General features: G+C 29.1%; 1 protein-coding gene across 1 annotated transcript in view; it reads right to left on the reverse strand.

Annotated features, from left to right (window-relative positions):
* LOC118193556 (tRNA (uracil-5-)-methyltransferase homolog A) overlaps positions 1–13091 on the reverse strand; it is a 52532-nt gene that overhangs the window by 36659 nt on the left and 2782 nt on the right. Inside the window, exons 2-3 of the mRNA XM_085808176.1 lie at positions 9014–9216; positions 1039–1133 (exon numbers count right to left, since the gene is read on the reverse strand). Of these exons, the coding sequence (XP_085664302.1) occupies positions 1039–1133; positions 9014–9214 (296 nt within the window). The 5' untranslated portion in view covers positions 9215–9216. The remainder of the gene's footprint in view (positions 1–1038; positions 1134–9013; positions 9217–13091) is intronic.

The following is a 13091-nucleotide window of genomic DNA, read 5'->3' on the forward strand; positions in this document are numbered from 1 at the left end:
TTAATCAAATCTATGAGAAAGTTTCTGTATTTATGGGACTGTTCTACTGTATCATTGGAAGAATTGGCTGCAGTAGATGATGATAGATAATATGTGTACAATCCCAATTATGACAGATAAAAACATTTTGGAGTTTGTTCAAAGCTCAAAAAAGTATCATTGATGCAGATTCCGATGACGAAAATGAAATGAATAATGAAGCTCCTCTTCCCACGTCATCCAAAATGAGGAACATCATGAAAAGTATGTGCAGTTTATTTAGACTCACATTCCAGTAGTGAAAAGAGTAACAAAATGGACGCCATCACTCAATTTGTTGACAATGTGATACTAAAAAAGACAATGCAAAGAAAATTATCAGATAATTTTTCAAATTAAGACACAATAGCACGCCGAATAAATACTGATTCAGAAGTCAAACAACAAAAATCAAATCAAACAACAAAAAAAAAATTTGCAAAACCGCAAATCATTTGCGGTTTTGCAGCTGAAGATGATGGTTCGGTAAAACCATCGAAACTAGTCCTGTGAAAATTTTGTGAATTAACGCTGATTTTTGTTGTTTGACTTCTGAATCAATTTTTCAAATATTTTGTTTTTCAAAAATCTTGAAAATTTTGTATTAAGTTTTTGTAGATGTTTTTTGTTTCATTAATTTTTATTAAATACATACATATATACATATCTGTATAAATACAATGTAATCTAATAAGCTTTATTTTGTTGAATATCTACAGCTTTGGCTGCTGGTTCCATCCATGGCTAATTCCAAATGCCTCAAGTGAAAAAAAATACATCAAGCAAAAGTGATGTACTAAAAGATTTTTTTTTAAAAATGCAAATGATTTTTGCCAGGGATGTCCTTTTTACAGACACAAAAGCTAGATGTAAGAAATAGATAACAGTTACCAAAATATCATTAATGATGCTTTTGGTGTCAAAAAAATTACAGACCAAGAAAATATGACCTGGGATAACTGATAAATATCATTCCTTTTAAATGTTCTATTAAAGTTTATAAAAACAGCGAAAACTTACTTAAAAGTTATATATGCAAAACGTGGAGGTGTACCTAGAGCTTTCACCTTACGAGGATTGAGCTTCAGAGTAGTATTTAACAATTTTCTTAATTGCTGAAAATAAACAAAAATAAATAGTAAATAGAATTATTTACTCTTAAAATTTCTATTAAGAGCGTTTTCTGACAAAATTTTAAATAAAAGAGGGGTCTGAGATGTGTATATAAATAAAAAAGAAAAGAATTTGACATGTATACCTAAATATATATAATATAAAAAAAATATGCAACTCAAAATAACATTAATTTTCGATGACCTTCCATTTAATTTGGCTATTTTCCCTTTCTGCTCTATAAACAGTGACTGCTTATAATAAATTTCTCTACTTTCCATCATTTCAAAATTAATCCATATCATCTGCTTCTTGTGTAATGCTCATTACACAGATGTTTACATAAGATTTCAGCCAATAATAATTTTAGAACCTTAAAAATTAGCCAATTAAAATAAAGCTAAACCAAAAGCAAAGCATTCTAAATAAGCATTCCATTTTGAACATGTCGCCTTTGCTTTTGGCTTCTCTATATAGCTAGACTGCTGCCTGTTTTCTTACTGAACGTTTTCAAAAATGTGAAAAGTTCTTCAAGAACAAACACGTATATTTATCAGTGATACATCATAAATGTTTGCCAGTGAGGGTAGTAAAGAATATATTAAAATCAGATATGACTTCAAGTTGCTTCTTTATATATCTTCATGCCAAATACTTTAAATTATTTCATGCATCTCCACACAGACTTCTAAATTATTTCATACATATTTGCTTTCTTTATTTAAAATGCTTCAGCATTCATATATTAGTTGACATAATAGCAATCAAAATTGGCAAAATAGCATAACTGACATATTAGTTTCTTAAAACTGTCATCTCAAACTGGGCGTCCATGGGCCACATGTGGCTTCTGAAGCAAATTTTTACAGCTCACGAAAACTTTTCAATTATGTATTTTTCGGAAATATGGTATTGCAAAGATTTTGAGATTTTAGTTGTTTTAAGTCTAAATTTATATGATTATTCCCATTAGAAACAAACATAAATAGCATACCAGAAAATCCATAAATGCACCTAACTGATTTACAGTGTGATACAAATTTACTAATTCAAAGGCACAGATTCTATTAAATTTTACTTGTCAAAAAATACATACGCTCAGTTACTCCTTCTTGAACTGAGAATAATTGCTTTGTTTTAGAATATGTTTAAATATGAACTGCTCAAAATTAATAAGAAAGGAAGGAACTCAACCGATAGATGAGCATCTACAATTCACAGTGAAGATAACTTCTAGTAATTTCTTGCTTTTCTTCCATTCCATATCAAAATCAAAATGCCACCAAGTGTCAAGCAATAGAAGATATCAAGGTTTGATTTGGTTTATGTGATTACGTCAAAGCTTTAAGGGCTGTCTGCCTAAGGGAAGGGATGCCTTCGTGGAGGACTTTTTAAGGGAAATTGGCTCATGTATATGTTACACATGGGGAAAAACCACAAAAATGCTCATGCAGCAGTTCACTGTATTCGAACCTTGGATCGAACTACTAGTGTTCAGTGACTTTTTCCACTCGACCGCTAGTGGGTCAAAAGATATCAAGATGTTTATAATTATTTACACACAAACAAAAATACTTTTATTTGCATGTCGAAGAAAATTTTAATAAATAAGAGAAAGATATTGTTGACTAGATTTTTTTTATTTATTCTCAAGTTTTATCCTACTTGACAAATTTCCTCTGGAAAGTTTTTATCATTATTTTGTCAAAGTTTAAATTAAAAGAATTTATTTTATAATTACTTCAAGATGTTAAAATTATCTGAGAGAAATGTCAGTCTAAGAATTTAGTATTCAGCTTTCAATATATTTCAATTACAAAATGCAGCCTACAAAAATGTCTTATAGATATTGAGTTTTAAACTTCAGATACGAAATAATTACAAATCTTTTCCCTTCTTGATATTATTATTGTTTACACAAATTTTGATAAATATTTAGCAAGCAAACATTAAAACTTACTTGAAATACTAAAAACTAAAAATATGTACTACTTTATTATTTCATTTACATCATCTTATCAATAAATTTTTCATTTTGTTTAAAAAAAATTCTGGCCCTCTCAGATGTTTTTAAGTTGTGCATGTGGCCCACATCCAACTTCAGTTTGAAGACCACTGTCTTAAAATATCAGATCCAACTAACAGTCTCAGCAGTGCAAAGAGATTATTTTTATAATATGTATATAAATAAAAAAATATAAATGAAGAATTTGATATATGTGCATGAATAAAAGGAAGAATCTGGTTTGTATATATGTAATTATGCTTACAAATATTTTGAAACCTAAGTTTATTCAATAACTAAATATTACATAGACATCAATAAAACTATGTTAATATATCATTTATTGACTTCTATATCTATCTGTATACATATATACTTAAATCTTCAATAAGATTTATTCTTTGTTTAGGATGAAAACTTCGACTCATTTTTAGAGACAACTGATTTGGATCTCTTTTTCAGTTTCAAAATTATTCTGCATCAATTTATTATAATACATTATTTTAACAGACATTGCTGGCAGAAAAAAAAAAGAGACAGACTACATTGTTCACCTTTAAAATTACATTGCAAGTCTTTCTTTCGAAACTGACAGCCAAAAAAACAAAAACAAAAAAAAAAAGGCTCAGTATCAAAATTGAGATTGGTAATCTCTTACACTTAAAAAAAAAAATCACATACTAAAAATCAAACTTTAATTTCACATACTGATAAAAGAAATCTGTTTGTAAATTTTATAAAGAATGAAAAAACAAAACTGCATTTTTAATATGAGTAGTAAGGCTGAATATTTATTAGTTCACAAGACATTTGTTGAACATTTTGCAGAAAACAACATGATGATTTCAAGTTCATTTTATATTGATAATTAAGCCAATATTTACTATTTTATTATTTCATTTATATCATATAATCATTTTTATTTCTTTAATGCTTGTGATATATGGAAAAAGCACCTCAAGCAGATAACGAACACAAGAGAAATTGCAATTCTTGCAACTAATTTGCATAATCTTAGCCCAAACTTGATTAAAAACTTTAGAAGTTCAGTTCTTAAAATCCTTCTTCTCTGGTGGTAATACGGAGTTGCTGCAAATTACTCTCAGATAACAAAATTCTGAACAAGAAAATAACTTAGAATCATATCGATATTCAAAATAAACTGAACAAAAACTAAAAGAATAAAAGTTAAAAAACTGTATATTTATGGCTTATTTATCTGCCTACTGCGAATTGACTCAAAAAAGTCTTTGAATAAAAGTTTCTGGCAACAGCTTATTATGTAAAATGAGAAATATCATCTGCTACTTTTAAATTTATTATTCTTTCAAAATATTACGTGTAAACAAGCTGTGGATTCAAGGATAGACTTTTGCATTTTCCAAAGAGAAATACTACTCCTATTCCACAATTTAAATCATTGTGAAATGCATGGTATTAACATTTTTAAATACTAAATAAGCCATGTTTTTAATCGGAAAAAGAAAAAAAACATCAGTCATCACCTCTTTATGGAAAGAAAACTCAAAACAAATACCCAAAAAGGTACATACTCTTTATAATGTTTCTAAAGTTCAGTCACTGGTAACAAGAGGAAATCTACCAATGCAGAAATCAATTGCAAAGTCTAAATAAATCTGTAGCAATAATGTATGGGTTTACCTAAATGAGTGCAGCAAAAAAAGTCTATTCATTATCAAAAATGAAGAGGAAAAAATGAATGCACCTGGTTCCATCAATGCAAAGAAAGTTTCAGTAATGAGTTTATGATTGTGGCAGGATTCTCTTATATTGTGAAATTAAAAATAAAAAGAATGCAAAAAAAATTTTAAATCAAAGTTCTATCAAAAGAAAGTTTTATGTTCAATATCTACAGAAGAAATTCCATTTCTTTATCCCAATGACTTTCAAAGAGTGAAACTTCATCAAGACAACACAACAAATCATACTTCAAAAAGTACCTTACATTCCTTGAAAAAAATGAAATGATATCTGATACAGATATTGTATGTATACCTTTTTAGCACATTCCTCAGAAGTTCCCTGAGATTTCCCCTATGGACTATTGTATCTCTTAAAAAAAGCTCTTTCTAAGTCTAGACTCACCACAATTTATGAACTAAGGAAGTAGTGGATGAGGAATAGAAATCAGTACCACTGGAATTTTTATGAAAAGCTCTTCTGCATCAATGAAATCTTGATGCAGACTTATAGTCCAGAAAAAAGGCTATCAGATAGAACATTTAAAAAATACTCTTTACATTTTAAACACTTAGTAAACTGCCCCAAAATCATTTTTAAAATGTGTAAACACCCTCTGAACATTATCTAGAATATTATGATTAAACCGGTGTTATAAAAATACATGAAACTTTTTTTAAACAAAAATGTTTAGTCATTCAACTTAATATCTCATGCTAATACGAGAAATGATTTTGATTAAAAATGATAACTGCGATGCAAGTAAAGAAAAGAAGTATAAATACAGCCAAGAAAATGTATACAAATAAAATGATGCAAATAATGCCATTAGAGTTATTAAAAGATTAAGTTGCATAATGGCATAAAAATATCATGCTAATTTATATACACAGTGGCTCCCAAAAGTGTTTGTACACTTATGATTTTCATTGAAATAGGGCTCTATCCATTAATTAAAAGTAAAATTTCTGAATGAGATTTTAATACAGTACAAAGTCTGTAATACGGACATCCATTATTCGGAATGATCTATAATCCAGACCTCAAAGCCACAAATGTTTTTTTATGCTTTATGCATGCGCGTCTAATGTTTACGCATGCGTATTTAGCACAAAAACGAAGCAACTTAAACAACTTACATTGAAAGAAATGTTTAATAAAGTAAACAAATAAATATTAAGCTTTTTTTTATACCCCTTAGATCATAATTGCTCTTTATTTCATAAATTACAGTTTCATATTTTTAACTGTATAATTTCTGCATGCCATCTTACCAGATTTAAATTGATGATCTATAATCCGGAAAAACCCTTAATCCGGAATCGTCGAAGTCCCGATGAGTCCAGATTACGGACTTTGTACTGTACCAAGATCTATAATCTATTCGTAACAAAATTACATGACATATTTTTAAACTATAGCGCAACTTTATTTTTAAGAAATTAATAATAAAATGACAAACATTATTTTTGGATAAAATCAAAATTAGAAATACCATTTGCCGCTTTTTTTTAATTTTTGCATTGTGGTGGAATTTAAAAAATCGTTTGCTTTAATTTTTTATTGTTTACTTCATAATATTCTATTTATTATTGAAAAATGGGTTGCAGTAGTAAAGAAATTACAAACAGCATTATAAAATTGATAATTTTTCACCATAGTAGTGGCAAATCAATTCAAAATATCGCTAAATAAGTTAATTTATCTCATTCTACAGTGCAGTATGTGATAAAATGCTTTAAAGAAGAAAATTGGATTGAAAACAAGGTAAGAAAAGGTCGACCAAGAAAGTTAACTAAACGTGACAAGAGATTTATTATTACAAAATTTGTGAAAAACCCACGTTTGAGTGCTGTAAAAGTTTCTGCAGAATTTAATGCAAAGTTTTCTACTTCAATTTCACCTGAAACTGTTCGACGAGTTCTCAGAGAAGCTGGATTACATGGGCATTCTGCCCGTAAAAATTTTTTTGTTAGTGAGAAAAACAGAAAGCTTAGGCTTTCATTCGCAAAATCAATGATAAATACACCCGAAATGTACTGGAATAATGTCCTATTTGCTGACGAAAGCAAATTTAACATTTTTGGTTCTTATGGTCGAATAACTGTATGGAAAAAATAAGGAACTTCATTCTAAGAACTTAGTTGGAACAGTTAAGCATGGCAGTGGAGGTGTTCTTTTGTGTGGGGGTGCATGGCAGCATCAGGACTAGGTAATTTGGTATTTACTGATGGCATAATGAATCATTCTCTTTATTTAAATATTTTAAGAGACAATTTAAAATTATCAGCCAAAATTTGGGTATTGGAAACAACTTTCCTTTTAATCATGATAACGATCCTAAGCATTTGGGTCTCAACGTTCACCTGTGGTGTCTCGGTAATAGTCCACAGGTTTTGAAAACACCACCTCAGTCATTAGATTTAAACCCCATAGAACACATTTAGAGAGAACTGGAGTACAAAAGCACGACATCAAAACGAAAAGCAAATTCAAAACAGTCATGATGGAAGAATGAATGAACATTGATACAGAAATTACAAAAAAAACTACTAAAATCTATTCCCAGACGTTTAAAAGTTGTTGTGGATGCTAAAGGATATCCTACTAAATATTAATTTAATGAAAAATGAAAATATTTACTAATACGTCAAGATTTTTTTTGAAGTGTACGAAGACTTTTGTGAGATAAGATGTTTGTCATTGTTTGAATATTAATTTCTTAAAAATAAAGTTTCTCTATATTTTAAAAATATTTCATGTAATTTTCTTATGAATAGATTATAGATCTTATTTTAAAATCTCATTCAGAAAGTTTACTTTTGATTAATGGATAGAGCCCTGTTTCAACGAAAATCGTAAGTGTTCGAACACTTTTGGGAGCCACTGTATACTCTTCACAACATCATTACATCAAAACTAGTACTAATGAAATGAAATATTCAGTTACAAAAAAATAAACCATACAACGACCAACCCAGTTATGATCAACAGCACTCTGAAGATGAAATCAGATGATTTTGTCTGTCTTTTCCCCTATCATTAATTTCTCAAAAGGACTTCAGGATTCACAAATTTAGGTACCCATTCCCTCACCCCTACATACAAATGGTCCTGCCCATTAACACAGATGCTAATTATATACCATACAAAGAAGCTTTGCTAAAAATTGTGCTATATAGCATGTATAGCTAAAATGCTTTGAATGATCACGTAATATCCGTTATTCTTATAACTTACTCTATCAGCTCATCACCATTTTGATATTTTACCTTAAGACATGATAATGTTAAAAATTTTTATCATGTGGCTCAAATTTTTTTATACTTAATATCTAGCATTTGCTTCAGATATTATGTTTGGGGCATTTGGTTACTAGATATAACAGTAGAATAAACTTTTCTTAGAAATAAGCATTAATTTGCTTTTGATAAATATCTCAGATATCTATACTGCATTTATTAAAGTAATAGCATAAGTCTTAAAATGTCATCAAAAGTTTTTCATACCTATACCCAAGCAGGAATATTTCCTAAAAATATTAAAACTGAAACAACCTAAAACTAAATAATTTGCTTTAACATCTGTTAATTTTTTGCAAAATTCATTAGAAAATGTTTTTCACCCTTATCAAGTTACCAAAAGATTTTTAAAAAAATAATAATAAATGAAAAAATAAGTATTCCATACAGTCTTAAAATGTCATCAGAAGTTTTCCATTCTTATATCAATGCATAAATATTTTCTGAAATATTAAAACTGAAACAACATAAAACCAAATAATTTGCTTTAACATCTAGATAATTTTTTGCAAGATTCAGTACAAAATGTTTTTCACCTTTATCACATTACCAAAAGATTTTTAAAAATAATAATAAATGAAAAAAATAAGGATTAAAAAGGGTAAAGCATCTAGACAAGCGTACAACAAGAAATCTGAACAAATATGAAATTTAAATATGACAGATAAATTCTCATCTTCAACAGAGTTAACTCATGCATACCGCATTTGCCTATGACTACTTACTGTAGCTATTTTAGGACTAATATTATCACATTTCTGTAACTGCATAAATTTAATAGATAAGCTTTAAAATCTACATTATCAAAATGATATATCTAAAGGATTAAAATGAGACAATTTGAAAACATGCAGGTTCAAAATAGAAAACTTACACCATAGCCAACATAATTAGGCAAATTTAAAAGCTCAATTTTAAATATTTCTGAAGTAAAATCATTTAATTTTGTATATGAATATGGATCATGTTCCTCTTCTTTGGTTTCCACAAGTTCTTCATTACTACTTTCTGTGCAATTATTATCTTCATTAGGTGTAGAAATGACAGACTTCACAGCATTTTCTATTTCAGCCATATCTGCAATGAAGTTTTAATCATATTACATTTTAAAACTTAATAAAATCTAAAGTTTTATAAGATATTAAGGAGAACACTGCATGTGAGTGCTAAGATCATCTCAAATGGTCACAATTTTTTGTTTTTCATCAAGCTGTAAAAAATTAAAACACTTTTAATTCTTCAAATTTACAGACTGATGAAGATTATTTTGATAAGATTGAGCTCAGGAATTAGCCTTTACTCTCCCAGGGTAAGATTTTAATTTTCTATTAAATCAGAATTTATTATGAAAAAAAAAAAAAAAAAAAAACTAATTAAATTTGCTCAAAACATTTCATGAAGAATCTGTTGCTGGAAGCAATTTCAGTGCTGCTGGAAAAGAAATCAACTGATACACTTTTATTAATCTTTAATTAACTGTATATAATAGCTGTATATAATTTAATAATTGTATATAAACTTTTATTAATACATAATTTAATAACTGTTAATACAATTACAGTACAAAGTATAATCTTTTACTTTGTACTGTAATTGTATTAACGGTATATATAAACTTTTATTAATACAATTACAGTACAAAGTCCGTAATCCGGACGTCCATTATCCGGAATGATCTATAATCCGAACCTCAAAGCTGCAAACTTATGCATGCGTGTAATGCATTTACGCATGCACGTTTGATGCGTGCATCTGCTATGCATGCGTGTAAAGCCAGTAAAGTGTTTACACATGTACGCTTCCGATAGTGTAGAAAGTGACAGAGAATGAAAACAAAATGTTATTGAATGTTATTGTTATTGAAAACGAAAAAATTTCGATTGACAAGTTAGTCAATATTCTCAACACAGCAATTACAGAATTTGAACAATGGAACTTTGTAACTGAACAAGAAATTATGTCTGTTTATAGAAGAAAGAATTAAAGAGAAAGTATTACCACAAAAAACGAAGCAACTTAAATAACTTACACTAAAAGAAATATTTAATAAAGTAAACAAATAAATATTAAGCTTCTTTTTTTTTTTTTTTTTTTTTTTGTGTGTGTGTGTGTGTGTGTAAATTTTGATACTCTTTAAATCATAATTGCTCTTTATTTCATAAATTACGGTTTCACATTTTTAATTGTATAATTTCTGCATGCCATCTTACCAGATTTAAATTGATGATCTATAATTCGGAAAAACCTCTAATCCAGAATTGCCGAAGTCCCGACGGATTATGGACTTTTTACTGTATAAGTATATAAACTTTTATTAATACAATTCTATTAATCTTTAATTAATAAAAGAAATTTTATTAATCTTTATAATCAAATCAAAGATTCTAATAAAAGATGATCTATTACAAATGCTTGCTTAATGTTTTTTTAAAAAAAAGGCAGAAATTTAATAATTGCTCGGTTTCAATATTTTATTTCACAAATCTTATTAAAAATACTTTAATTTTTTCAAGGCATGTCTTCAGTCTTTTAAGATTGTAACATATGACATTCTTCTGCTTACAGTTCTAGAATTCTATTTTACATTCAACTAACATTTAGAAACTGACACAACAATGATTACACACTGAGGCAGCAATTTTAGAACAGACACTAAAGGTTCATTTCCCCTCCACCATTTTACCTCATGACTATGACCATGACCATGGCAAGTGTAGCAACCCCCCTCCCCGGTTACTTTTTCTCCAATTGGCGGTTTTCTCTAGACGTTTTGGTTTGTATTGCTGCCGCTGCTAGCTTATGACATACCACCTGGCAACTAGTTCACCAGACACAACACGATCTTGTGCAGAGGTGGTCATGAGATATGAAGGTAATGTTTGGTATGCTTGGAAGTGTCATGCTGGATCCACTTTACATCATTCATGAGAACTCAATGAAATATGAATGTGTTATGGTGCAAACAAAACAATGACAAACAGTCTGTCACTTATTTTTCTTTGTTGGCTGCCGACAATGTGTGTGCCCATTTCACAATGCAGTGCAAGTAAAGTCTCATTGTTCCCTTGGAAGTGCTCAATAAGTTCACCCCACATTTGACTGCTGTCCTCCTCTATGGCTGTCTTCAAGATGTTGTCACCCAGCACCTGTGCTGACTGCAGGGTTTATCACAAAGACTCAAATCTTCTAGAATCAATGCCTGGTAGTGAGTTCATTCATGGCATTCTCGTTAAACGACTGATGTATTCGATGACCTGCAGTGGCAACTGACATACCCACCTTAAAGTCATACAGCAAACAACTGCAAATTCATTTTTGTTTGACACTGGATGAGCTGCTATTGTTGCTGTGTGTATTACGCCTGTATTAGTGCAGGTTTGTAATTACACTAATCTTCCATCAATTTTCTGGAATGCAAATCACTCATTTTTCTCTCTTCGTCTCCTTCACTTCCTCTTCACGAAATGCAATATCAAAAAAGGCAAGAACATTAATTACGTTGTATATAAATATATACATGAACTGTGTGTATAGATACAATACACCAAAGAGTACCAAACTTCATGTCAACTGGAGTTAAATGGTCGAATTTTGAGATATTAAGAGCCACAGCTAGATTTTCTAAAAATTGTACATTGATAGTTACATAACTAAGAACAGTAAAATGTATTCTGAATTTTTTTAAAATCAAATAATTAACAAAGCTTATGACATACGTAAATAATACATAGCAAGCAATTTAAAATTTTTCTTTACTGGACACTCTTTATTAAGGCAGAAATTACCTTTCAAATTTAATTAATCTATAGTTGCTCAAAAATCTAAATGACTAGAAAACCATAAATGTATTTCTTGATAGCTGAATCTTTACTTCGCTTTGTTAACAGTATATTTGACATAATTAAAAAAATTTAATTTACTGACTTATGCAACTGAACTTGAATAAACATTTGTGCAACTACTAAAATAATTAATTCATTTAAATTAAATTAAATGTGATGCGACAGTTAAAAATTTAATTGATTTTTGAATTAATAACAAATAGTTAAATAATAAAATAAAGGATTTCATCTTAGTTAAAAATTTAATTAATTTTTGAATTAATGACAAATAGTTAAGTAATAAAATAAAATAATGGATTTCAGCTTATTTAGAGTTCCAAGTGAATTTAAACCCTGAATATAAAAAATAATGTACTATTTCAGAGAATGACGGAAACAAAGATAATTCTTTTTCTAGTGCACCAAAGAAGAAAATTAAAATGGTGAAAGTGTCACTAATGAGATTAGACAGAATGCTAGAAACAGTATGAAAATATGGAAGGAAATTTTAACAAAGCATTGGAAGTATGAAAACAAAGAAAGGCAAGTTCAACACTTTCCGCCCACGACCCCCTGTCAATGTAATTCTAGTTGTCCTCCCATATTTGGTTATTACATTGTTCCAAAAAGTATGTAGATGCTGTTTTTCAAGGGAAGTCACTAGCACTAGATGCATTTCAGCTGTTTATTTTGTTTCATTAAGATGTAACTTGGAGTGGTAATATAAACAATGGTTGTCTTTTCTCGCGGTATTGTAAATCGTGAGTAGTTGAAACCAACGATACCAAATTAGTGGCACAATAACATAGACAGGCTGATCGTTTCAAGTACTTTCGGGAATGAAAAATTTATCCATTCTCAAACAAACTCACATAAATTCATTGCACTTCTTAGAGAATGAAGTTTTGACAAAAGGGTAGGACCTCTTCATTAAGTAAAAAGCTCAACCTCTATTCTTGGCTTCTTGGGTAAGAAAACACATGCATCAAAAGAAAGGATTTTTAAACAATCTTAGAAATTATTTTTCAAGCTTACTTATTACTAAAATAAAATTTTACAGGGGCAAAAGAATTTTTTGCTGAAATTGTTTCATAAAAGAAGTGCTGGGGCCTCTTATTTAGACTGCTCCAG

Source organism: Stegodyphus dumicola, chromosome 1 (genome assembly GCF_044657685.1).
Source record: "Stegodyphus dumicola isolate Sdum_Otavi_A_Nest chromosome 1, ASM4465768v1".
In the NCBI taxonomy this organism is placed as follows: Eukaryota; Metazoa; Arthropoda; class Arachnida; order Araneae; family Eresidae; genus Stegodyphus; species Stegodyphus dumicola.